Source organism: Lygodium microphyllum, chromosome 7 (genome assembly GCF_053477565.2).
Source record: "Lygodium microphyllum isolate KBCC chromosome 7, Lygodium_microphyllum_v1.1.10, whole genome shotgun sequence".
Taxonomy (NCBI): domain Eukaryota; kingdom Viridiplantae; phylum Streptophyta; class Polypodiopsida; order Schizaeales; family Lygodiaceae; genus Lygodium; species Lygodium microphyllum.
Window position 1 is genome coordinate 54,417,845 of NC_141141.1, and position 24,527 is coordinate 54,442,371.

At 47.2% G+C, this 24,527-nt stretch overlaps 1 protein-coding gene across 5 annotated transcripts in view; it reads right to left on the minus strand.

Annotated features, from left to right (window-relative positions):
- Nucleotides 1-24,527, minus strand: part of URH2 (uridine-ribohydrolase 2) — a 235,457-nt gene that overhangs the window by 53,063 nt on the left and 157,867 nt on the right. For all 5 annotated transcript variants that reach the window (XR_015691312.1, XM_087681375.1, XM_087681374.1 and 2 more), the window contains one exon: nucleotides 21,644-21,740. Coding sequence is in view for 4 of the 5 variants with exons in the window: in XM_087681375.1 (XP_087537501.1) it covers nucleotides 21,644-21,740 (97 nt within the window). In the remaining variant the exon portion in view is untranslated. The remainder of the gene's footprint in view (nucleotides 1-21,643; nucleotides 21,741-24,527) is intronic.

Sequence of the window (24,527 nt, forward strand, 5' to 3'; positions counted from 1 at the left end):
CTCTCTCTCTCTCTCCGTAAAAGGTAATTGTATTAATTACGAAAAAAAGGTACAAGATTACATGATTACATGATTACAAAAGACACGAGGGCCCTAGGCCAACGTGCGGAAAATCCCAGTACTAATCCAGGAAAAAGGTTACACCAATCATGGCAACCACCCAGAGGAAATTGCCATATGTCAGGGAAGCAAATCCTCCCGAGAGAGCAAGTCCGAGTGCCGGATGAGAGCTATCTGCCAATGCAAGAGCCCTTTAAGCCTGGCAATGTGTCTTGGTACATTAGAGGCCGAATTAAAGAGAAAAGCACTGCGCATGGTCCAAATGTGCCAGTATCTGAAAAAGTGAAATAAGATCTTCATATGTAACTGTGGCGGTGTGGGGTACTTTGGGCGCACAAAAACCCAATCGAAAGGAGTTAGTGAGGACCCCACCACTGCGCGCCAGATTTACAACAAGAGTGACCAGATATTCTTAGCGAGCGAGCAAGAAAGAAATCGATGTCGGGCCGATTCCGCAGTAGTGGTACAGAAGAAACAATTGCCATTCGAGATTCTACGCTTGGAAAGGGCCGAGGCAAGAGGGAGACCACCAATCATTACCCGCCAAAGAAAGACCTTGCATTTGAAAGGTGTCCTATTTAGCCAGCCCTCCATCACAGTTGCCTTTCACCATGACTGCGATTTCCGCAGTCCCCAAACAGTATTAGCTTTCACACCCAACCATTGATGATCTTGAATGAGAAGATGATACACCTGATTAGTAGAGGCCTTTTCCAGACTCAACCGGCCTGCAAGGTCCCAGTCCTGCCAAGGACGATCCACAGCCAGGGCAGGAAAGGGTTGCCTACCCTGAAGTTCCGACAAAAGCTGTTCCCATAAACCACGATATCCGCGCGGGATCCTGAAAAGTCTCCTAGCTGTCCGAAACGATGCGAGGACATTGCGAGTGGCAAGGGTAGCATCCGCAATCGAAGTTACACCTAAACGGGCCATGCGGTTAAATCTCGGTCTGAGCTGATATTTGTCTTCCCATGAAAGTAATCTCGATACTGCCAACAATTCCAACTGAAAGGAGTTAGTATGCAAGCGGTCCCCCACTGGATGCCAACGGGCCTTTTGGAGCACCACTTTCCAAGAGCCGACCAAGTGCAGTAACAGAGAGGTAGAGGGACTGGAAAATCGAGAGTCAGCATTAAGGACATGCCACCAGGAGGCCCGAAGTCGTGTATTACCATGGCGTAGCCCGGTGTCCTCAAGAAAATAACGGGCTATAATGGTCCACGGGTGATGATCCATACACATGGCACGAAAAAGAGACCAACGAAGAGCCAGCATATGAGTTTCAGCATCCAAAATAGCTCCACCACCCATGCGTCTCTCTCTCTCTCTCTCTCTCTCTCTCTCTCTCTCTCTCTCTCTCATGCGCACTTCAAAATCCAGATCAGTCTTGACTCTTGACTCCTTGAGACTTGCCACAAATTTAGGGGTGATTCAGCAGGGATTTGCAATTTTGCCCTAATTTAAAGCATCTATGATTCACCTACAATCTCCCCCAAATTTGGGGCATTTTGGATCACTCATTGGCAGTTGCCCCAAAATTTGGGGCTTTCTCAACAAGGATTGGGGCTCGAATTTGGCTGCAATGTCCCAAATTTGGGGCATTAGGATCCTGAGATCTGAAGAGCCCCCAAATTTAGGGCATTTTGAATCCCCAAATTTGGGAGCTGAAAATGCGCCAAATTTTGGGGCATTTTCAGCAAGGGAATGCAAGTTGAAGTAGCATCAAAGTTCGGGCATTTTTAGCAGACATTTAACACATGCATGTTGAAATTTTTGCTGCAAATTTCTGCAATTTCATTGAACTTTACTGATTATTTGTCACTTTTATATATAAAAATTACACGGTGCAGCGAACAGAATCTGAGAAAGAGATAGAGAGTATACAACAAATAAGAGGAGAATAAGAAAATTATTTAGCTCCAAACAACTAATACAAAGATGGCTCTATCCACCCGTGCGCTTCCACTGTGAAGTTAGATGGGGATCTAGACAGAAGATAGGTAAAGAGCTTAAGGCTAACTGCAACAACTCTAGCTGGTTGAAAGATAGATGATTGATGGCTGTGAAGGGGTTTAGCTTTTATAGCCTGTGAAGGGGGTCATAATGGATGACCTTCCACATACACTTGTGTCTATTGACCTTCCATGTGCCCATGTGTCTGTTGACCTTCCATGTACACACGTGTCTGTTGACCTTCCATGTGCCCATGTGTCTGTTGACCTTCCACATGCACATCTGTCTATTGACCCTCCATGTGCACCTCCACTGGTTGACTAGGGAATATTCCAAGGAATATTTCCTTTACTGTTGGCTAGGGCCCCTGATAACTCCCTTACCCCGCAACTCGATGCAATGTGCCTCGAGTTGCTATTAGCTTAACTACTCCGGTCTAACCCAAAGATTAGACCCACAATGGTCACCTTTTTCCCATCCGGTCGCATAACCTCATCTGACATACAAGTGAAGAGTCAACCAATATCTAGGACAGATGGTTTCTCACTAGTGTAAGCCTCATGAGGTGTTTTTCCCTTGAGAGCATTTGTGTAGCTTCGATTTAGAATGTAGACTGCAGTATTAACAGCTTCAGTCCAAAAATGGTTAGGAAATCCCTTGCTCTTTAGCATGCATCTTGCCATCTCCACAATGGTGCAATTCTTGCATTGCACAACACCGTTCTGCTGAGGTGTGTGAGGCGTTGCAAAAGTTTTCAAACTCCTTTGAGTTGAACTCACCATCACTATCTGTTCTAAATTTCTTCACACTTCTCCTTGTTTCATCGTCAACAAGTTTTAGCCATTCTTTAAACTTACCAAAAGCTTGAGCCTTATCACGAAGGAAGTACACCCACATCTTCCTATTGTAGTCGTCAATAATCAACATAAAATAAGAAGATTCCCCCAAGGCCTGTATAGGCACATTACCGCACAAGTCAGCATGCACCAACTCTAGAGGAGCTTGTGCTCTATTCTTGCTTTCCTGTGGAAATGCCTTTCTCTGTTGCTTGCCCATCATACAAGCTTCACATGGTTCCTTCAATTCAGTCACTGCAGGTAAGTGATCAACCATATCTTGCTTGTGCATCTCCTTTAACACTGCAAATCCGATGTGTCCAAACCTTTCATGCTAGAGCTTACTTGTGCCCACTCTAGCGGTGGTTGTAAGAGCACTTAGCTCATAAAGGTTGTTCCTTCTTTCTCCTTTGCCAACAACTTTGCCAGCATTGTCGAAAATTTCTGCACCTGTCTTCTTGAACCTCACTTCATGACCAACAACTTTGCCAGCATTGTCGAAAATTTCTGCACCTGTCTTCTTGAACCTCACTTCATGACCAAGATCAGTTATGGCAATAACTGATAATAGATTTTTTCTAATTTCGGGAATATACAATACATTTGAAAGCTTTTTGACTTCACCATTTGCAGTAACAAAAGAAATAGTATCTGCGCAGCAAGGCATTTTGCATCATTTCCAACCATCACAGTGATGGATTCTTGTAGAGGCTGCATAGAACTGTATAGACCTTTTTTGTTGGTCATGTGACAGAAGGCCCCACTATCCAACACCCATGAGTCAGTGGTAGATTCTTCTTGCGCCAAGGAGGACACTTCCTCAATGGTCGCCATGAATAACTCCAACTCTGCTTCAGCAATACTGGCTGTCTCTTTTCCTTTACTTTTAAGGGTACCATTTTTTTCATCTGCCTTCTTGACACGCCATGAATATCTTCAACTCTGCTTCAATCGTATTGGTTGTCTCTTTCCCTTTACTTTTAAGGGTATCAATCTTTTCGTCTACCTTCTTGACACGACAATCTGCAATTGCATGTCCTTTCTTTTTGCAGTAGAAGCAGTCTCCTTGAAAATTCTTCTTACCACCTTTTTTTGTCACCATCATTTTTTCTGGAGGAACCATCTTTGCCTTTTGCATTGACAAAGAATGCAGCATCTCCATTGTTGCTTCCTTCTTGGGCTTTCAGCCTCAACTCCTCCATCAATAATGCACAAAACTCAAAACTCAAAGCTTGAGGTCTCACCTGAGTATTAAGGGTAGTTACTAGTCTATCAAACTTTTTTGGACAAATTCGAAGACACCTCCAAGCCTCGCTAGTCTAAAGGATATGAAACTAGTTCTAAAGGATATGAAACCACCTCAATTTTTACGGGGAGGAAAAAGATAGGAATAAAGACACAATCTTTAATTTCCTCCAAAAATGGGAAGATTTACATAAACTAAAAAATACCCCACCACATCTCCAAGCATTGGAGGCTAGTTTAACTTTGGGGCCCAAAGCATATAAGTGGTGGCGAACTTTAAAGGAGGCGAATAAAATAACTGAAACATGGGCTCAATTTGAATCCGTCTTTTTGAAAGAATTTCTTCCTAAAAATGAAATGGAAAGAAATTGGGAAGATTGGGACTATGTCAGACAAAAGGAAAGACCCCTGCTAACATATCTGGAGGAATATCGTGCGATAATTCTCAAATTGGAAGGAATAGATGAATTCCAAAAAACAAGAGGATTCATTAGGGGACCAGATAAAGCCTGTAAAAAGGGAGTAAAACGGAGTTTACCTAAGACGCTGGAAGAGGCAATTAAATTTGCATTAATTCATGAAGATAGTATGCGTCCAGGTACACTCACTAGTCTCACCGATACGGAGCCCAAGTCTAAGGAATTGGAAACCTCAAAATTTGTGGGCAAATTTAAAAGGAAAATGCCATTTTTTAAGGGTAAAAAACAACCCTTTGAAAAGAAACCATATATAAGGCCAAAGTTAAGTCTTGATGACTTTGACAAGGCCAAAAAAGAAAAGTTGTGTTTCAATTGCCTATCCCCTAACCATGCTGCTTGGAATTGCCCTCAAAAGAAAAAGGGGGAAGACAAAGGAAAGGATAAGGACAAGGGCAAGGGAAAAGAAAAACAAATCCATGTAGTGCAGACCTTAGAATTAAAGGGGCATGAAAAGTACAAATCTTTAGAGGTCTTGCACATGGATGTACAACATAAGTGTTGTATGTCAACTTCTATGTGGCAGCTTACTTTTGGGCCACATGATTTACTTAAAGTACATGGATTGATAGCTGGAAAGAGGGTTAGCGTCATGATTGATGACTCTGCCACACATAATTTTATAAATTATACACTTGTCAAAAAATTGAAACTTCCCCAACAAAAGAGTGGGCATCAATATGTTGTTCGTATGATGCAAGGCCAAGACAATAAAATATGGGATACAATGGTATCCAATTTGGAAATTGAGATTCAAGGATATAAAGATAAACTTGATTTCCAAATAATGAACATGGAAAGAGCTGATATTGCTCTAGGGAGGGAGTGGCTATGGGGATTGGAACCATCCTTAAAACGTAGTTATCACCATAATACACTGGAATTTGAAAGGGATGGTAAGACTTTTGTTATTCAAGGTGAATATGAAGTATCTGATAATCCTTTGCTGTGTTCTACTGAAGTTCAGAAGCTGATAAAGAAAGAAGTTTGTGAGGTATATATGTTATGGTCTCTTCCTGTATAGAATATTTTTACTTTCTGTAATATAAAGCAACAATTTTCTTATGTTTGTGAGTCGAATATTAATAATGAATTAAGTAGTTTGTTAGATGATTTTAAAAATGTGTTTCCTTCTGACTTACCAAGTGGCCTTCCACCAAATAGGGGTGATATAAATCACTCAATTGATATAAATAAGGATATATACCCTATTTCAAAACCACCGTATAGGTTAAGTGAAACACAGCATCAAGAAGTTGAAAGATAAATTAAGGATTACCTGGATAAAGGGTTTATTCAACCCAGTAATTCACTTGGGCTTCACCAATTTTATTGGTAAAGAAAAAAGACGGTTCTATGCGACTTTGTGTTGACTATAGAGCACTTAATAAAATAACAGTGAAGAAAAAATTTCCTATGCCTAGAATGGAAGATCTTTTTGATCAATTACAAGGGGCAAAATTCTTCACAAAGATAGATTTAAGATCAGGTTATCACCAAGTAAGAATTAAGGCACAAGATGTTTCCAAGACAGCATTTCGTACTAGATACGGGCATTATGATTTTTTGGTGATGCCTTTTGGCCTCACTAATGCACCAGCTACCTTTATGAAGCTGATGAATAGTGTTTTACGCCCCTATCTAGGACATTTTGTAGTAGTCTTTTTGGATGATATCTTGATCTTTAGTAAATCAAGAGAAGAACATTTGGAACACTTACAATTAGTATTCCAACTGTTAAGAACGCATTCCCTTTATGCAAAGAAAACTAAATGTGAATTCTTTGCACAAGAGGTCAAATATTCGGGGCATATTATCTCGAAAGAGGGAATCAACATGGATCCAGAAAAAGTAAGGGCAATTATTGAATGGCCACCTCCAAGGAACCTGGAACAGCTGCAGATCTTCCTAGGTTTATCTGGATTTTATCGTAGATTCATTTGAGATTATGCCAAAATAGATGTTCCAATGACAGACCAACTTAAAGGCAAAGGAAAAAGTTTTAATTGGGGAACAGACCAAAATGAAAGTTTTCAAAAACTTAAGGTAGCTATCGCTACAGCTCCAGTATTATTAATAGTGGATCCCAATAAACCATTTGTGGTTGAAGCTGATGCCAGTGATAAGGCAATAGGTGCGGTCTTATTACAAGAAGGTCGACCAGTTGCTTTTGAAAGCAAGAAATTAGATCGTGCAAAATAGAATTATTCTGTTTATGAGAGGGAGCTGTATGCAATAGTACATGCAATGAAGAAATGGAGGCACTATTTATATGGTGCCAAACTTTTGATTTTATCAGATCATGAAAGCATTAAGTGGCTTAATGATCAACCGGATTTACACGGGCGTAAAGCCAGATGGGCCGAACTCCTCCAAGAGTTCGACTATGAGATAAGATATAGAAAAGGAAAGTATAATATAGTAGCTGATGCACTCAGCAGAATGCCCATCATTAATGAATTGAGTTTTACTCAATTCACTTCCAATTTGCTTGAATCCTTAAAAGGGAAATGCCAGGTTGATCCGGCATATTCCAACATATTGGAAGCAATTAAAAATGGGGATCCAAATGAAAGTGCTTCTACTGAGGAAGGAATATCTGAGGATGTTCAACAAGGAAATGGAGCATCAGGGGTTGCTCAAACTGGATTCAAGTGGAAGAATTTTACCATTGATAATGGTTATTTACTCTACAAGGGTAGGGTATGTGTCCCGAAAGATACAGAAATAAGGCGCCAGATACTCTTTGAGTGTCATGATACCCCTAGTGCGGGACATCCAAGAGTTAATAAGACTTATAGTCTTATTAAAAGGCAGTTCTATTGGCCTGGAATGAATAAGGACGTCCTTGACTATGTGGTCAAATGTAATAAATGCCAGGTTAATAAAGCTGAAAGATTGAAAATGGGAGGACTTCTCCATCCACTAGAGATTCCTTCGGGAAAATGGGAGAGTATCTCCATGGACTTTATTGTTGCTTTACCTAGAACACAAAGGGGGTACGACTCTGTGTGGGTGATTGTGGATCGGTTAACCAAAATGGCTAGGTTCATTCCAACTTCAACTGATATTAAAACACCAAAATTGGCTAGATTATTCGTGGAGAACATATACCGATTGTATGGCCTTCCGGCAAATATAGTTTCTGATCGAGATAGAAAATTTGATAGCCATTTTTGGCGTCCGGTATTTAGGAAATTAGATACTAAACTTAGCATGAGTACGGCGGATCATCCACAAACAGATGGGCAAACTGAAAGGGTTAACCAAATTCTTGAAGATATGCTTAGAGCATATGTAAGTAAAAGGAAAACTAATTGGGAAGAGTATTTACCGATAGCAGAGTTTGCATATAACAGTGCCAAGCACTCTTCCACTGGATATAGTCCATTTATGTTAATGTATGGGTTTCAGCCCAGAGCTCCTTTTGCAGTAGGACTGCATAAGGAAAAGATTCAAGCAGCTGAAGACTTTTTGGAGGATATGAATAGTATGTTAAAATTTGCTCAAGAAAATATTAAAAAAGCTCAAAATCGAGCTAGAGCATATGCAGATCCTCACCGAAGAGACATCTCCTTTGAAGAAGGAGAATTGGTCTATCTTAAGGTGCCTGAACAAACTAAAACTATGAAAAAGGGACAATGTCCAAAGCTTTCACCAAGGTATTGTGGTCCTTTCATAATACTTAAAAAGGTGGGAGAATTGGCTTACAAGCTCCAACTACCTGCTGGTAGTAAAATACATCCAGTTTTTCATGTAAGTAAATTAAGGAAGAAGCTGGGTGATTTGGATAATCTAATCTTAAATCATGATATTAAGGAGCTATTCAATGACCAATCTAATCCACATGAACCAGAACAAATATTAAATGTTCGTAATAGACGAACAAGGAATACTATTTATCAAGAATATTTGGTTAAGTGGAAAGTTTGTTCAGAAGAAAGCTCAACATGGGAGCGAGTAAGTACTTTAAAGAAAAGGTTTCCCGATTTACAGTTAGACCTTCCAAGTATCGTTTTCGAGGACGAAACCGATTCTTAAGGGGAAGGAAATGTGACATTAATGTGACATTAAAAGTGACATTTAATGTAACGTTAAGGTCACAAATATTGAATGTGACATTTAATGTGACATTAAGGTAAATCTAGGGGAACATGCACGAGTATGACCGTCCGGGCTCTTGGGCGCCCGAACGGGGTTAAGGGGAGCCTAGAGAGTAAGAGAGTCCAAGAATAGTAGGACTCACAAAAAGTGGACGGCTGGCAGAGGTAACGGAGAGAGAGGTGCCAGCACTTATCTAGGCATGGTTGGGAGGAGAAGAAAGACTCGTGCTCACCGATGAGGATTGTTAATTTTTCTCTTCTAGCTTCATCGTTTTCTGTCTTTTCCTGAGTCATCTTTCAAATCATCACACTAGAATTTCATGGGTCGCGGGTAGGCTATGGTTCTGCGTCAATCCCCAACATGGTCTCCAAAAGCTCATAAGAATCAAGGATAATTGTAACTTTGAACATCCACAAGGTGTAGTTTGTACTATCTAACTTGCCTTCGCTGAAGGTTGGTGGACGAATCCTCAGTGTTTGAATAGCCGATACAGCAACACCAGCTGCACCACTTCCTGATGCGCTAGAACCACTTCCAGAAGACAATATCGTTCCTCTTTGCTATTGAACCCTTTGCCTCTTGCGCACTCTTCAATCCCTAGAGCCCCCTCGGCTCTGATACCATGTAAAAATTACACGACGTAGCGAACAAAATCTGAGAGAGAGAGAGAGAGAGAGAGAGAGAGAGAGAGAGAGAGAGGCTTCTAATGTACCGCGACATATTGCAAGGCTTAAAGGGCTCTTGCATTGGCAGCTAGATCTCATCAGGCACTCTGACTTGCTCCCTCGGGAGGATTTGTATTCCTGGCATTTGGCAATTGCCTCTGGGTCCTTGCCATGATTGGTGTAACTTTTTAGTACCCTAGTCCGGGGATTTCCCGCACGTTGGCCTATGGCCCTCGTGCCTCTTGTACTCGTGTAATCATGTAATCTTGTACTTTCTTCGTAATTAATACAATTACCTTTTACGAAAAAAAAGAGAGAGAGAGAGAAAGAGAGTACACAACAGATAAGAGGAGAATAAGAAAATTCTTTAGCTCCAAACAACTGATACAATAATGGCTCTGTCCACTCGTGCACTTCCACTGTGAAGCTTAGATGGCGATCTAGACAGAAGATAGGTGAAGAGTTTCAGGATAGTTGGAATAACTCTGACTGGGTGAAAGATAGATGAATGATGGCTGTGAAGGGTTTTAGCTTTTATAGCCTGTGAAGGGAGTCATGATGGATGACCTTCCATATGCACCTGTGTTTGTTGACCTTCCATGTACACGTGTCTGTTGACTTCCATATGCACATGTCTATTGGCCTTCCATACGCCCATGTGTCTGTTGACCTTCCATATGCACATATGTCTGTTGACCTTCCATGTGCACCTTCACTAGTTGGCTAGGGAATATTCCCTTTACCATTGGCTAGGACCGCTGATAACTCCCTTATCCCACAACTCAATGCAATGTGCCTCGAGTTGCTACTAGCTTAACTACTCCGTCAAACCCAAAGATTAGATCCACAACGGTCACCTTTTTGTCATCCGGTCATGTAGACCTCATCTAACATACAAGTCAGGACAAAACCAATATCCAGGCTCGCATATGGCTTCTCCTCATAATGGGGGCCTTACAACTTTGAGTACCATGGATCATTGGTGGCACCTTATGAGGGTGGGGCATTTAGTATATCTAACATTACATAGATGGTAGGATTGACATCTATGGAATCATCATCCTCAACAGGTACTTCATCAACAACTAGACGAAGTCGAAGCACTACTTGGTCATGGTGGGATGAGGTAGATGCAAGGGTGCCATTGAGAAATGGAGGGGCTCGCCCTTGGAAATGCAAACTTTGCTCTTATGCTCAGACTACTGATAAAGTGAGAGCCCATCTTCTACATGAGGAGGGGAAAGAGGTGCAATTTTGCACCAATGTATCAATTGAGAAAAGATAGGTGTTACTTGACCGCATAGCCACTTCTATGGGGAATTCATATGCCACGACGATGCCAAACATAGCAATGGATCCAACAACATGGACTCCAAGGCCAGCAGGGCATGGTGCTTGATGTAGAAGACCACCAAGATTAGTGGCTACGTAGCCTTCTCACGGGCCATTAGTGGCAACAGGTTGTGGTGTTAGACAAAGTTCATTGCACACTTCACGGAAACCAAAGAAAAAAGAGGAAACAAATGTAGCAGTGGCACACTTTTTCTACCATGACCATATTGCATTCAAATCAGCCAAGTCGCCTTTTTTTTTAAATATGGTGACAAAGATTGCAAAGTATGGACGCACATATAAGCCCCCTTCATAAAAAACTATCAAGACCACATTGCTTCAAAAGGAGAAAGCAGCCATAGAGATTGCAATAGCAAATATCTGCAATCAATGGGCAAGAAATGGAGTGACATTGATAGCAAATGGATGGAGTGACACACGTCATAGGTTCATACATGGTGTTGTTGCATATTCTTGTGGGGATATATACTTCATTGGTAGTCATGATACTTCAGAGACTGGAAAGAGTGCAGATGTATTGGCATCCGAGTGGTGTGAGGCAGTGCGCGAGCTGTTGGGGCAAAAAATGTAGTGCAATTTGTGGCAAATGGTGAACCTACAAACAGGGCAGTAGGAAACATTTTAATGGCAATATATCCACATATCACCTTTAGTCCATGCATGGCGCATTCCTTGAATAACTTGTTGAAGGATATTGGGGACTTGCCATGGATTGCATTTCTTGTTGCGAAAGGCAACAAGATTGTCACATTTATATGTAATCATCAGTACTTGCATACTCAGTTTCGCAAGAGAAGTGACAAAGAACTTCTCAAATACTCGAACACACAATTTGCATATAACTTTCTTATGCTTGGTCGATTGCACTATTGCAAAGGTGCAATTAGGGAGCTATTTGCCAGTGATGAGGATCAAAATTGGACTAGGGCTGCCACTGCTATTGCTGTGTTCTGTAATGCATATGTCTCTAATAGAGATTTTTGGGATCAGGTGAATCGCACCAACCAAGTAGTTGATCCTATCATGCACATGTTGAGGCTTGCAAATGGCATGGATTCATGCATTGAGAAGATCTATGAAGGTATGGATCACATGATTGAGAAGTTGGAGAGTTTGGAACCAAATGCAAACAGGTATGAGAAGATCAATGAGTTATGCATCAGCAGATGGAATGAGTATGAATCTCCTATGCATGCTACAGCATATGTGCTTGATCCTAAGTTTCAAGGAAAGATGCAAGAAAGAGACCTTGAGGTGGTCAAGGCTTGGAACGCATAGCTTGCAAGGCTTTATCCTAGCCGTGAAATGCAATGCAAAATTAAAAACTAGCTATCTGTGTATCGGCAAACATTAGGGATGTTTGGTACAGAGAATGCACTAGAGGACATGACAAATATTGGGGCTACTTTATGGTGGGAGGACTACGGGTAGAAGCTCCAAAGTTGCAGAGTTTGGCTATTCATATTCTTAGCCAAACAATTAGCTCTTCTTGTTTAGAGCAACTATGGAGCTCATTCAATCATATTCACTCAAAGAAGAGAAATCATCTTGATACAATGAAGACGAATGACCTAGTTTATGTGAGCTCCAATCTTTGCTTGCTAGCTCATACATCAGTTGCAAAGGCTGATTCTTTTATACGTTGGGAAAAAGATGACGATGGTGATGGTGATGGTGATGGTGATGGTGATGGCCAAGATGCTATTCAGGCACACTGGAGCCATTTTCCATGAATGAGAGCACTTAGCGGCTAGCCTCTTGGAACTTTAGAGTATTGACTTGGAAATTGGAGCTCTTGTAACTTGGATCTTTAGACTTTAAAGTTTAGTACATATTTTGTCTTTACAATGCACACGTGTTGGACTTATGCAACATTGTTGATTACAATGTTGAATGTGACCTGATTACAATGTTTTGAATCTTCGTTATTATTCAAACTTGATTATTATGTCTCTAATTTCACTAATTATGGTTGATAACTCTAGATTCTAAGACTTAAGTGCTGATTCTCTGTGTGTGTGTGTGTGTGTGTGTGTGTGTGCGCGCGCGCGCGCGCGTGTGCCATTCTCGTTCCCCATTCTTGGTAACTATGGGATAGGACTTGCCAACTTTGTAGTTTAGAGCCTAATAAGGAGGAGCACGGAGAGGGAGACTGCAAGTACCACTTGGCCAAAGGGAACCCACAATGACAACAAAGCGGAGGAGAAGAGAAGCTACTACCGTCGCGTCGCCTGCTACCCCCACCCCCCGACTACTCCCTCATGCCCGCGCTCGCCCTGCCCGCCGCCTTGGCTGGTGCCCCCCATTCTTTGCCTGCGGCCCTTGCCTGGGCCCCCGCTTGTAACCCGTCACCCCGTCCCCGCCCTATTCATGCCTCGCTCCGCCTTGTTGCCCCGTCCCCGCACTGTCCGTCGCCCACACGACTGGCCACACCCGACTGGCCATACCCGACGACCCCCCCCCGGCAGCCCAGACAGTTCGCTCCTCCCCCCAAGGCTACCCTTTGTTTCCAGACCCCCCCCCCCCCTCCCCTCCCCCAGGCTATCCTATGCTCCGGATCCCCTCCCGGGTGCGCTACCCCCGTTCGCATCCTCGGACCCATCCATAGCAAACACAGCACTGTTCCCTCCCCCCCCCCCCCCCCGCCATTGATCCCCCCACCCTCCAGCTACAACCTCCATCTGCAACAACTGCCCCCCTCAGGTAGCACCGCAACGTGATTGGCAGTCCTCTTAGGAGGGAGGCGCAATGGAAACCTTTGGTCAGACGTCAAGGAGTGCTCCCCAGTCAAACACCTTGCGCGTAGTTCTCTCTGAGGAACAACTCTTAGCCGTCCGAGCTAAGGAGCTGGAGCTAATGGAAAAAGCAATTTATGGTCGGGTAGTAGGACATTCCCCAGCAGGACCCAGCTTCGGGACTGGCTATACTCCATGCTACGCATCGAGATAGCGCAGATCGAGGAGGTGGTCCTATTGGGCCAAGGGATCTTCATGGTCTGGCTTAGCTCGGCGGACGCAGCTTGCGAGTTACTCGCCAATTCACCATATGCGTCCACGAAGGGAGTCATACACATGGTCCCCTGGTACAGGGGCTTTACTGCGGAGGCGTTTGCACTCCACAACAGGTTTCTTCGGCACCCGGTCACCCTTCTTTTCCCCGTCCTGGCGATTGAGTATTGCCAGTTGGTGGAAAACTTTGGACAACTTTTCGGAACTATCCTTCCCGCATCCTTCGCGGAAGCACTGACAACTACAAGAGTCCCAAAGGTACGGGTAGCAATGAAAGAGATCAAGAACATCCCAGAGTTCCTAGAGATTGAGGCGGGCGAGCACTCCTTTAGGCAGTAGGTCATTGTGATGGGGTAGCCAGGGCAGTGCCTACGCTGCCACGACTTTGGTCATCAAGTAGCAGGTTGCATGCGTTTCGGAGCCAAGGTAGCTCTGCCGACAAGCCCGCAAGTGGATGCTGATGGCTTCACATGAATCCAGAGACGACAGAAAGGGAGACGGCAAGGGGGGTGCAGCCAGCGTCTCAGACTCAGCCTCGACAGCAGGGAGTAGGTGGGGATGCGACGCCCCCTCGGCAGAGCACTCCACAGCCCACCCCACCCGGCAGGACCGCAGCACCCCACATCCACTACCCGCACCACAGACTACCTCTCCTGAGTCCCCACAACCCCCCTCCCCCCCTACTAACCCTGGCCCATAGCCCCCCACTTCCAGGAACACCAGTCCCCCCCTCCCACACCCACCATATACTTCCGTCCATCCCACCATCCCTCGATCATCCTCCCCCCCACCACCGCCCGTACCGAGCACCCCCCCTGATCCGCACCTGGTTCACGCGATCCCCCCCAGACCCACCCCCCCCTCCTCCCACAGGAGGTGATGAGCTACACACGCCTACATCCTCTTCGCACCAGCAGTCCTCCCCCTCCCATACGGCCACCAGCTCATCCACCGCTGCCGCCCGTCACACTTTCCCGAGACAGACACACCTGTTGCCACAGGAGTTCTTTCACAGTGGCCCATGGCCCTACTTGAGAGTTAAGGAGCGTGGAGAGTTCCCACTACCTCTAGAGGTGGGGATCTTCGTGGTTCGTAAGTCAAGGAGGGCCAAGATCCATCTACTAGCACCATCGGATGGACCACATGCGGCCCGTTTCTACCAGTGCACAGAGTCTCGACTCTCAGCCTGGCTGATAGATGCATTGATAGTACCACCTGGAACTTCGATCACCCCTATGGTTCGGCCAAGGGCCACCATGGGGAAATGGAGCTCGCCGTCCAGACCGGCGGCAAAGCGTACGTGCATGCCTCATAGCTCCTCCTCGTCCATCAGCAGCCTCCACACCGAATAGATGCCTATTCGGGCAGTCACAGGTTTCCCCATGAGCTTACATCTAGCATCCTAGAATGTGAATAGCCTCCACTACAGCGGGGCACGTGGTTCCAGGAAATTGATTGTTCAGCAGGAGTTGCAGCTTGCCCTTGCCAGATGGATCGACATCTTACTTCTATAGGAGCACAAGCTCACCCCCACCCAAGCCCAGCGGGTATGGAAGGTACTCCCAGGCAGCTCTCACACTTACTAGGAGCATGCCATAGGTGCCCACGGTAGGAGTGGAGGCGTGTGCACCTCTATTGGTCCAAGTCTTACTACTTGTGTTCAAGACCACGAGACAATAGAGGCATGGAGGGTGCTATGGATCAGATTGGATATTGGGGACTTGTGCCTTGGAGTCCTTAATATCTATGCCCCTATGGAGGTTAGGGCACGTAGCAGGTTCTGGGTGGAGCTCGCGGAAGGACTCCCAGAGGTGGACTCCTCGATCGTTGGAGGAGACTTCAACAACCTAGAGGCTTTGGAGGACCAACAGGGCAGAGGGAGAAACTACCAGGCATGGCCGGGGAGGAGCAGGAGGCATGGGAGGTGTTTCTACTGGCAGTAGGAGCACGCGATGCCTAGAGAGACCCTGTCTTCCACAGGAGGGAGAGGTCGCTGGACTTCTCTTGGGGATACAGGCGGCTAGGTGGAGCCCTGCTGGAGCGGTTGGACAGGTTTTATATAGGAGAGTGGGGAGGTTCTCGGGGAGGCCAGATTGGGCAGTTGGCGGGCACCATGCTGTCTGATCATTGCTCGGTTCTCCTGACACTAGATCCCCCAGCATCTTCCCTAGATACACGATCTTGTCAGATCCCTGACTCGATCTACAGGAGGGAGGAGGTGACGAGACAGATAGAGCAGATTTGGACTAGAGAGGGGGGCAGGAGGGGCAAGATCGTAGAGGAGGTTGTAGAGGCCCTAGCTAAGTCGAGAAGAATCTGCCAAGAGGCAGCCGTATAGGCCAGGAAGCAGAGCTGGGAGGAGGAGAGAGCACTCCGGCGGGACCTTGCAGCCACACATAGATTATTACAGGAGGCACCAGGGGATCTCACTCTCCATGCACAGGAGGTGCGTGCGCGAGCAGCCATTGCTAGCCTAAAGGACAGGCACTCTGAGTTCTCTTTCCGCACCTCAGCAGCTTTCTGTGCACGGAAGAGGGACACGATGTGCAGGGAGTTTTTTCAGGTGCACGAGCCTCGCACCTCAGGAGAGCAGATACGCAGCCTCCAAGATCAATATGGGAGGACCCGTTCTAGCCCATACGAGGTGATGGAGATTGCCACCGACTACTATAGTCGCCTCTTCCAGCATGAGACAGCCTTAGCTAGAGGACAACAATGTAGACAACAGGTTTGCCACCGACTACTATAGTCCCTTGTCACAGAGGAGATGGGATGCTCCCTTCTAGCCCCCTTCACAGAGAAGGAACTAAAGGAGGCTTTCCATACATAGGACGGGCAGAAATGCTTGGGAGAGGATGGCCTCTCTAAGGCTTTCTTCATTACCTTTTGGGAACTGGTGAAGAACCCCCTACTAATGGCCTTTCAGGCGATTTTCACTTCAAGACTGATGCCAGGGAGTCTATCGGCAGGCCTTATCAGTCTTCTCCCCAAAGGGGGAAACCAGTTGGAGCTTTCCCAGTGGAGACTGATCACCTTATTGTCAGTGACCTATAAGACACTAGCAAAGATGATTGGTAGGCGATTACGCCCCTTGCTTCCAGACATCATCCATGACACACAGACAGGCTTTGTCCAGGATAGGAGCAACTTGGACAATGTATTCACCTTCTTTGAGGCGATAGAGTGGGCCCAGTATAGTGGGCAAAGACTGGCCGTACTACTCTTGGATTTTCAGAAAGCCTATGACTGGGTGGACTGGGATTTCCTAGAGGGCACCATGGTGAGGTTGGGTTTCCCCCAGGTTTGGATTTCCGGGGTCTCCGCACTTTACAGATCGGCCACAATCAGGGTTCTCATAGGAGGGAGGCGAGTGGAGGAGTTTCAGCTGGAGAGATCGATCCAACAGGGCTGCCCCCTGGCCCCGTACCTGTTCCTTCTCTTTACAGAGGCCATGTCTCACTTCCTCAGGTCACGTATGAGCAATTTACGTGGCCTCCGACTTCCAGTAAGAGAGAAGACCGAGTTGTTAGACTCAGAATATGCAAATGATACAGCGCTCTACATAGAGGACGACGAGTTGATGCTGGAGAAAGTGAGGTTGGCTCTTGAGGTGTTCTTTTCTGCAGCGGGAGCAAAAATCAACTAGCGAAAGTCGGTTGGTTTCCTCAGGTTATGTGTGAGCGGTTTACGTGGCCTCCGACTTCCAGTAAGAGAGGAGACCAAGTTGTTAGACTCAGAATATGCAGATGATACAGCGCTCTACATAGAGGACGACGAGTTGATGCTGGAGAGAGTGAGGTTGGCTCTTGAGGTGTTCTTTTCTGCAGCGGGATCAAAAATCAATTGGCGAAAGTCGGTTGGTTTCCTCACAGTTTCGGGCTCTAGCACAGACTGGAGCGTCCACCAGGGATTTAGATGAGTGAGCAGAGGACAGACCGTCCGGTACCTAGGGTTCCAGGTGGGACTCGACATCACTCTCGCCCAACAGTTTCTTACAGTCCTCGATTCTATTCGGAGGAAGCTGACCTACTGGAGCACGGCTCGCCTCTCACTAGCCGGCCGAGCCCTAGTAGTTAACCAGGTTCTCCTAGCAATGGCATGGTACATCACCTCGTGTTGGTGCTTCTCCTCCTCTTGTGTAATGCAGCTTTGCTACCTAGTGTGGAATTTCCTTTGGTCCGGGTCAAACGGCTCTAGGGATTCCAGGGCCAAGGTCGCGTGGGCGACCATTATACGACATCCGTAAGAGGGAGGGCTTGGGATCATCGACCTAGAGTATCAGAGTATGGCCCTCCTGGGCAAGCTAGTTGTCCGCGGCTTCACATCAGGAGGGCATACCTGGAAGGTCCTATTGCAGGAGGGTCTTTAGGACTGTAGACCGAGGCTTATCGGTGAGTGGAGGCCGTCCCTGAGATGAATCTTCACGTCAGCTCAGATCACCCTTCCTACGCAGCTTGCTCCGTGTGTGGCAGGGCCTCCCTAAGGCCCTAATCCAGAGCCCCCTAGGCTGCCAGGAGGAGATAGACCGTTAGCCGGTGATTTGGAACCCCCAGGTCAGGGACCAAGAAGGGGCACAGATTGCCGAGCGCCCCCACATCCAGTGGGCTGGTTGGGAGGCTGACCCGGCTCGTACCATCAGGACATGGCGGGAGGTGTACAGAATGGCGGACGAGGAGGTACTGAAGCAAGTATCAGGCTGCCAACGAGGAGTGGAGCTGAGGAGACGGGAGATAGACGCAGCAATACCTCACGAGTGGCTTGCTCCCCCATTCCGAGAGCAGATAGAGCCCGGGGAGGTATGGGCCACTAGGTTCTCACCAGCAGGCATCCCCCTACAGGTGGCAGGAAGAATGGGCGGTGGCGCTCCACCTGGGACCTTTTTCACAATGCAGGAGGGGGGGCGTCTGGCTCTTGACAAAGGGCAGTAGGACAAGGGGATAGCTGTCCTTTCGTGGAAGAGGATCTAGGTGGTTGGCCTTCAGGAGAAGACATGGCGGCTGGACCCTTTGGTCTTTTGGCAGGAGCTCAAGGAGTGGCGCCTCTGGATCTGGGAAGGAAGGCCACTTGATGAGCTGGAGTGGGATCCGGGAGAGTGGCTTTGGCAAGCCACAACGGTTGCCAAGAAGCCACCGAGGTTCCTGGAGTACACCGCTAGGATTGGCAGACATGTACTGATGCAGGAGGACATGGATTGGGTGTCGTCACATAGCAGGCACTGGGCGGAGCATAGTATCACGGAGCCGTTCCGACGGACCTTCTGGCGCCGCCTATGGGACAACTGGAGGCCGAGGAGGGTATCGTATTTTTTATGGCTAGTGGCACATGGAGGCTTGGCGGTGGGAAGTTGGCTTGCCCAGATGCAGAAGGAGGGAGTTTGTAAGTGCTGCACACAACAATCTATGGAAACCCCAAAGCACTACCTTTGGTCATTTGAGGCGGCACAGCTCGTGTGGAGAGGAGTATGCCGCATCCTGCGCCGCATAGCACCCAGTCTTGGATGTATCTCTTGGGGTGCTATCTGCTAGCAAGCGGTCAGCCAGGGCCGTCACCTTCTGTATGAGGCCAGGATGCAAGATATGATATTCATTATTGAGGCAGGGTCGTGCGCAGTGGTGGGTTTAGAGGCTCTACCCATCTGCCAAGTACTGGAGCCCACAGCAGACCGCTTTGAGGTATGGGAAATCATAGGGAGTCTTACTGGTTGGCATATCTAGAAGGCGCAGTGTCAGGTGGCTTTCAGCGGAGAGAGACTTTCAGTACAAGCAACCTTAGCAGAGCTCTGGACCTCCATCATCCACTCCCTTTGAGGCCGATGGGATCAGGTGCAGGGCGAGTCCAGGGCTCGTCATGAGCTCGGATGTCATTTCATGCGCACTTGGGGCGGCCAGGACCTGTTCTTCGGGATGCAGGCAGGCAGCCCCAGATGGCGATACACCCTCCCCCCCCCCCCCCCCCTCCATGGCTTCTTGCCCGTATCTCCCCCAGACCGCCTTGATAGGCTTGTATATATGATGTATCTGTGACTCTCACCAGCTCCAGCTTGGTCTGATTGAGCATGAGCACTTCTTTGTATTCAAGGTTTTTTCTGAAATAATATAATTAGCCACACTTTATTTGCCAAAAAAAAAAGGAGCACTACAAATGCATACAAGGACGGTACCACTGCCTCTTCTGTGATGGTTTTGGACCTCTTCGTCGCATCATGGAGTATGAGGACCAAAGATGCCTAAGTATTAAAATCCTCCCCACTATCCAATGGTTGGCTGAGGGTAGTCCAGAACAGGGTTGTCAGGTACAAAAGGTACAATACTATAAAATATGATAGTAATTGGTACCTTAAGATTTATTGAAAAAACTTAGGTATTTTGGACTACAGATGATAGAACACATGTTTAGAGCTAAAATAGCAATGTCACTTGAGCTAATAGGATGAATACATGAGGGTAACAAGGCAAAACCTCATGTGCAATGTGCTCCAGGTAGACAAATGGGAGTATATACATAATACATCATACATCGAAACAGTGCTGCGAATAACTATCAATGGGGCTATGCTAGGTTTGAACCATGTCTAGTGTTGTCCCATTGGTAGAAAAGAAAAGAAAAGGAATACCAAATCTAATAAAAATATGTACAAAAAAATGTGGTGGAGACTATAGGTTGTAGCTAATCTCAAGATCTGCACATGATCTGAGCCATGACGCGGTCCCTAACTGCTCCACTAATATGCCTAATGGTGAGTCTTCGGTGTCTCATAATAATGGCTTTGGTGTGGCCTCGTCAAACGTGGTCTTGGTAGATCGGGTCGTCATATTCAATGAAGTGAAATGGCTCTATCCAATGTGACTCCACGGCGTGGAATGTAAGGTGTTTGGCAGGATGGCTGTCTTTCCTAGGTTAGTAGTGTGTTACCAACAAGAAGATATTACTGACAAACTGGGTGCAATCTGCAAGAACTGGGCAAAGGAAGAGTGGCAGACAATCTTTGAGCATGGGACCATTTCAGCCTCCAACCCCCTGTCACAACATCAAGCATGCCCCTTCCATGAACATTCATCCAGAAGTATGGAAGGGGACTTAATAATGGAAGACAGTTGGTCTTGTTCCATGGTGACTAATGACAGATAACATCAATACAAATAACCGTGATGGCTTGAGCATGCCAAATGTGCTAACTACCAGATATCCAAATGTTCGCATGTTTGCAAATATCAACGGTTCTCATCTGCAAGTTTGTAAAAGATCCTCAACACTGAAGCTACTATAACAACCACCAAAAGAGGAGTTAGAGTCAATTTGACTGGAGCTCAATACTAAAACAGCTAAGCTGCATAAAGGTTGAAAAAGAGCCTTAAAAACTTCCATGCATGTAACTTGTATATAGCACAACAAGATGGCTGATTTCGTAGTTATCTTATCCAGTAAAGCACAGAATTTTCTTTATTAGATGGCAACCTCTTCTTTTAGATTGGACACTTCCTAGCATTTACAAGCAGGGGGAGATAAACCTCAGCAGAACCCTTGACAATTTTGATTTTTGAATATCAATCATCATGCATAATTTCCTTTCCCGCATCTATATGAAGGACGGTAGGCCCTAACTGCTCTTTGGTTATTGTTTTTCAATAGACACTTTGATAAAATTATTATAACTGCCTTGATTAAGTCATCAGCAACTTTATGCAGCGAAGATGATTTGCTGACAAAATAAAGAAATGAGTTTTATAACTGAAATGCTAAGTCTAAGCATCTGGCTTAAATCCTACATTGAAGGTCCCACAGGCTATAAGCTGAGCTATCTTGCATCTCTTTATGTTAGGCATCTCTAGCCATGAGTAGAAAATATCAGTCCAGTCAACCTCCTTTTCATACAATAAATTGAAACGGTCACATTTGGATTAGGCAAAACTTTCTTAGATGTTTGGTGTATGGCAAAAATTCACCTGTCATTACCACCTGGTGTGTTATATTGATACCAACTACTAAAATGTCTGCCCCTGATGTAAAGACAATATCAGCAGCTTCTGGATCACCAAGAATCTAAGGCACACAAAGCTCAGTAATAAGAGACAACCGAGAGACTGCAAGTTTTGTAAATCCCTCCCCCGCCCCCCAAAACAAAAAAACAAAAAAAGGCAGCTCAAACAAAATTCTTTAGTTCATGCAACCATTGTTCTTGCCCTGCTCCAGGAAAATTCTTTCACATACAGGTTTCTGGTAAAATATTTGTGATGGTCCTAACTTCTAGCATTGCACCTGTTTTCTGGCAAAACCTTTGTTCTTTATCTAGCATTGACAGAGAAACTCCTTGACTAAAAGGCTCTCCCTCATCATACATTAAGTACCAATGAATGCAATACATTGGTTAGTCATACAAAGACTGTCTGAGGGAAGATCTATAGGCATAGAATATCAATATCTATAATACAAAAGATCATCTTATTTACAAAGAAAGACCCTCAATTCAAGAGCTAAAGGCCTCACATGATCCCGATGTCAACTGATGCTGTAAGCTTCAAACCAGTGATTGTTTTTTATGAAGCCATGACCAAGCCAAAATCCATACATAGTAAACCATAGTACATACACACTAAAGCAGACGAGAGCTCTCCTGGCCGTTACGTCGCTGTGCACCCCCCGCCTTTCGTCGTGCCCCCGCCTGTTCATTGCACCCCGGCCGGCCCCTGTCTTGGTGCTTCGTCGTGCGCCAGCGCCATCGACTCCCTCCCTCGCCACCAGCCACCAGCGCAGCGCCATCGTCTCCCTCCCTCGCCAGCGCCATCGCCACCAGCCACCAGCGCGATCGACGCCCTCCCTCGCCAGCGCCATCGTCACTTGCCACCAGCGCCATCGACTCCCCCCCTCGCCATCGACAGCCACCAGCATCCATCTCCCCCCCGTCCCCCCCCGCCAGGGCCCGTCGACAGCTCCCTGTGCACCGCCTGCGTCCGCCCTGCCCCCCCCCCCCCCCAACCCCCCCGCCTATCTTTGTTCCCCCCTCCCAACTCCCCGCCCCCCGAGTGCTGCCTTGCAGGGAGGCCTGGCCCCCTATCAGGCTGCAACACCACCGCCATCGAAAACAGAAAACCCCCCCCCCCTCCTCCAGTTGCTCCCTCCCCCTGCAGCAACTCCCCATCGAGTAGCACAACAGAGCGATAGGTAGGTTCTCCCAGAAGGGATGTGCAATGGAAACCTATGGTCAAACGCCAGCGCACTCATCGAGTACCCCACAATCGAACACCTTGCGCATAGTCCTCTCTGAGGAGCAGCTCTTAGCCGTCCGAGCTAAAGAGCTGGAGCTAATGGAAACCGCAATTTATGGTCAAGTAGTAGGACATTCCCCAGCCAGGGCCCAGCTTCGGGACTGGCTCCACTCCACGCTGCGCATCGGCACAGTGCAGATCATGGAGGCAGTCCTATTGGGCCAAGGGATTTTCATGGTCCGCCTCAGTTCGGCAGACGCAGCTCCCGAGCTACTCGCCAGTTCACCATATGCATCCACGAAGGGGGTCATATACATGGTCCCTTGGTACAGTGGCTTTACTGTGGAGGCATTTACACTCCACAACAAGTTTCTTCGGCACCCAGTCACCCTTATTTTCCCCGGCCTGGCGATTGAGTACCGCCAGTTGGTGGAAGACTTTGGGAGGCTCTTCGGCACTGTCCTTCCCGCGTCCTTCGCGCATGCAGTGACAGCTGCAGGGGTCCCAAAGGTACGAGTGGCAGTGAAGGAGGTCAAGAATATCCCACAGTTCCTAGAGATTAAGGCAGGCGAGCACTCCTTTAGGCAGTAGGTCATTGTGACTGGGCAACCAGGGCAACGCCTCCGCTGCCACGACTTTGGGCATCACGCAGTAGTTTGTACACCTTTCGGAGCCAAGGCGGCTCCGCCCACAAGTCCTCAGGTGGACGCTGATGGTTTCACATGGGTCCAGAGGCAACAGAGAGGGAGAAGGCAAGGGGGGGCGCAGCCAGCCCCTCAGGCACAGCCTCGTCAGCAGGGTGATGGCAAACGAGCGGCCCCCTCTCAGGAGAGCACTCCACAGCCCCCCCCCCCCCCCCTGTCCACCCCACCTAACAAGACCGCACCCCCCCAATTTCTCCACATGCGCCACAGACTGACTCGCCTGAGTTCCCACAGGCCCCTCACCCACCCACCCCCCCACATCCCATCCCCCCTCTCCCTCCATTGACCTTGGCCCACAGCCCCCCCCTGCTAGGCCCCCCCCCCCCCACCCCACCCCACACTCACCATGCATCTCCAGCCATCCCACCATATCTCGATCCTCTTCACCCCCATCACCCCCCCTACTGAGCACCCCCCTGATCCGCACCCAGGTCAGGTGAGCCCCCCCAGACCCACCCCCCCTCCTCCCACAGGGGGTGATGAGCCACACACACCTACCTCCTCTGCACACCAGCAGTTCCCCCCCGTCCACAGAGCCACCATCTCATCTGCCCCTGCCACGCACCATACTTTCCCGAAACAGGCACAGCTGCTGCCACAAGAGTTTTTCCGCAGTGGCCCATGGTCCTACCTGCGAGTTGCGGAGTGCGGAGTGTTCCCACTACCTCTAGAGGTGGGGATCTTCGTAGTTCGTAAGTCAAGGAAGGGCAAGGACCACCTACTAGCACCACCAGATGAACCAAACTACGCCTTTTTTCTTCAGCCATCTTACTTAGAGGAGTGGACGACCATACAGATTGAGGAGGAGTTGAAGAGTCAAGTGGCGGATCACATCTCCCAGTGGATGGGAGATGAAGGATTAGCACTGTTCGCACAACAGTGGCTAGGTTGCATGATGGACATTAACTGATGGGCTGGCG